General features: G+C 45.1%; 1 protein-coding gene across 1 annotated transcript; it reads left to right on the top strand.

Moving 5' to 3' along the window:
* Positions 1-424: 424 nt before the first annotated feature.
* On the top strand, positions 425-2,761 carry LOC109912664 (zinc finger protein 774-like). The gene is made up of 2 exons (XM_020512093.1): positions 425-861; positions 2,587-2,761. The coding sequence occupies exons 1-2, from the start codon at positions 425-427 to the stop codon at positions 2,759-2,761; spliced, it is 612 nt and encodes a 203-aa protein (XP_020367682.1).
* The last annotated feature ends 412 nt before the right edge of the window (positions 2,762-3,173 follow it).

Genomic DNA, 3,173 nt, shown 5'->3' with positions numbered 1-3,173 from the left:
GTCACTTATGTCAGACTGAGATGCCGGGGAGTGGTGGTACAAGATACTGAATTTGTGGAATTCCTTACTGCAGAAGCTGGGCTGCCCAGTGTATTCAAGGCTGAGATAGAGATTTTTAATCTGTAAAGGAAACAAAGGTTATGGGATAAGACAGGAAAGTGGAGCTGAGGATTTTCTGATCAATCCTGATCTCATTGAATGGCAAGAGCAGATTTGATGGATTGAATTACCTACTTCTGTTCCTATATCTGCTTCGTTTTGTTTTTCTGGTTTCTGTCTCACTCCTGTTTTTCGGTTTTCAACCAATTTCACAGGGTATTAGAAGAGGAAGATTTGCAGTGGGGAGACTTGAAATCAAACATCACTTCAGGATCTGATGGAGTCGCCCTGTTTATTGTAACCCGAATATCATTTGGTTTTGAACATGGAAGGAAAAAGCACCATTCACAGTGGGGAGATATTGTACACGTGTTGTACGTGTGGACAAGGCTTCAGCAGATCATCTGCCCTGTCACAACATAAATACAGTCACACTGGGGAGAGGCCATTCGTCTGTTCTGACTGTGGGAAACGATTCATCCAATTATCCACCGTGCTGAAACCCCAGCAAGTTCACACACAGAACAGACTGTTTAAATGCTCAGACTGTGGGAAGTGTTATAAAAGCTCTGGCGCCCTGAAGCTGCATCAATCTGTTCACACTGGCGAGAGACCCTTCACCTGCTCAGAATGTAGGAAGACGTTTGCTCGAAAATCCATCCTGCTGAAACATCAGCAATTTCACACAAAGGAGAGACCTTATAAATGCCCCGACTGTGGGACATGCTATAAAAGACATAGAACATGCAACAGTACAGCACAGTACAGGCCCTTCGGCCCACAATTTTGTGCCGAACTTTTACCCTAGACCCAAGGTCTATCTAACCTCCACCGCTACCTTATACTATCATCCATTTGCCTATCTATTAGCGGCTTAAATGTCCCTAATGAGGCCGACACCACTACCCTCTCCAGCAATGCATTCCACGCCCCTATCGCTCTCTGAGTAAAGAACCTACCTCTGACGTCTCCCCAATATCTCCGTCTTTTCACTTTAAAACTATGTCCCCTCGTAAATCTACCTCCACCCTAGGACAAAGTCTCTGGCTGTCTACTCTATCTATACCTCTGATCATTTTGTACACCTCTATCAAGTCATCTCTCATCCTTCATCGTTCTAAAGAGAAAAGCCCTTGCTCTCTCAACCTTTCCGAGTAAGACCTTCCCTCCATTCCAGACAACATCCTGGTAAATCCTCTCTGCACTTTTTCTAACGCTTCCACATCTTTCCTGTAATGAGGTGACCAGAACTGGACACAATACACCAGATGTGGCCGAACCAGGCTTTTGTATAGCTGGAGTATAACTTCATGGCTCTTGAACTCAGTCCCTCTATTAATGAAAGCTAACACCCCATATGCCTTCTTAACAACTCTATCCACCTGGTTGGCAGCTCTCAGGGAACTGTGAACATGAACCCCGAGATCCCTCTGCTCCTCCACACTGTCAAGAATCTTTCCGTTAACCCTGTTTTCTGCTTTCAAGTTTATCCTTCCAAAATGAATCACTTCACACTTTTCAGGGTTAAAGTCCATCTGCTACTTCTCAGCCCAGCTCTGTATTCTATCAATGTCCGTTTGGAACCTAGAACAGACCTCCGCACTGTCCACAACGTGACCCACCTTCGTATTGTCCACGAACTTGCTAATCCACCCTTCCACTCCTTCATCCAAATCATTTACAAAAATCCCAAATAGAAGAGGACCCAGAACCGATCTTTGTGGTACCCCACTCGTAACTGAGCACCATGTTGAATATTTTCTGTCCACTACCACCCTTTGTCTTCTAAGGGTCAGCCAATTCTGAATTCAATCTGCCACATTTCCCCCTATCCCATGCCTTCTTACCTTCTGCATGAGCCTACCACAGGGTGCCTTATTAAACGCCTTACTTAAATCCATGTATAACACATCCACTGCTCCACCTTCATCCACGTGTTTGGTCACCTCTTCAAAGAAGTCAATAAGGTTTGTGAGGCATGATCTACCCCTCACAAATCCATGCTGGCTATCACGAATCAAACTGCCTTTCCAAGTGATCATAAATCCTGTCTCTCAGAGCCCTTTCCAATAATTTGCCCACCACTGACGTAAGACTAACTGGCCTGTAATTTGCGGGGTTAACCTTGTTCCCTTTTTTGAACAAGGGAATGACGTTTGCCTCTTTCCAATCTTCCGGCACTATACACGCGGACAGTGAAGATCTGGGGACCTGATGTTGCATTAATGTGTTCACACTGACAACAGACCGTTCAGGTGCTCCCACTGTGAGGCTAGGTTCAGGCAGTCATTCCAACTCACTGTCGACCAGCAAACACACACTGGGGAGAGGCCATACACCTGCACTGTGTGGGAAGGGATTCACTCAGAAATTCGACCTGCTGCATCACCAGTAACTTCACACAGAGAAGAGACCTTTTCAATGCCCAGACTGTGAAAAGTGCTTTCAAAGATCTGGGGACCTGATGTTGCATCAACATATTCATAGTGACGAGAGACCGTTCAGGTGCTGTCACAGTGGTGCTGGGTTCAAGTGGTCAACCCAACTTGCTGTACACCAGCGATCTCGCACAGGAGAGAGGCTGTACACCTGCACTGGCTGTGGGAAGGGATTCACTCTGAAATCCAGCCTACTGAAACACCAGCGAGTTCATGAGAATTGACAGCGACTGGTTTTTACTGTGAACATATCCCTGCTTCGTACTGTCCCTCCCTCTCTGCAAGAAGGTCTGGATGACAACGAAACAAAACCACCTTTTTAAATCTCTTATGTATGTTAGTGTTCTTTAAATTGATCATTTTTGATTGCAGGAGCTGGGTATTGCTGTTAATCACATCCAGGGCACAACTATGTTCATTGGAGTCTTTTTGCGTTGATCTTTACAAATTCCATCCTAGTTATAAGTATTCATGAAGGGATAAAAAGATAATTATGTCAGGTTTGTGGGAAACACACGGCCTGCTGAAATTTACTGAAGACTTTAGCACTTTCTTTTGAAGTGTTTGCTCTTTCTATCACCTTCATCTTGTGAGGAGCTCATGGAGCGTCCTTGTCATTTGGATTGAGACAGTCTG

The sequence above is a fragment of the Rhincodon typus genome, chromosome 8 (genome assembly GCF_021869965.1).
Source record: "Rhincodon typus isolate 14 chromosome 8, sRhiTyp1.1, whole genome shotgun sequence".
In the NCBI taxonomy this organism is placed as follows: Eukaryota; Metazoa; Chordata; class Chondrichthyes; order Orectolobiformes; family Rhincodontidae; genus Rhincodon; species Rhincodon typus.
The sequence above is the reverse complement of the archived record's forward strand: the minus strand, read 5'-3'. Positions and strand labels throughout refer to the sequence as shown.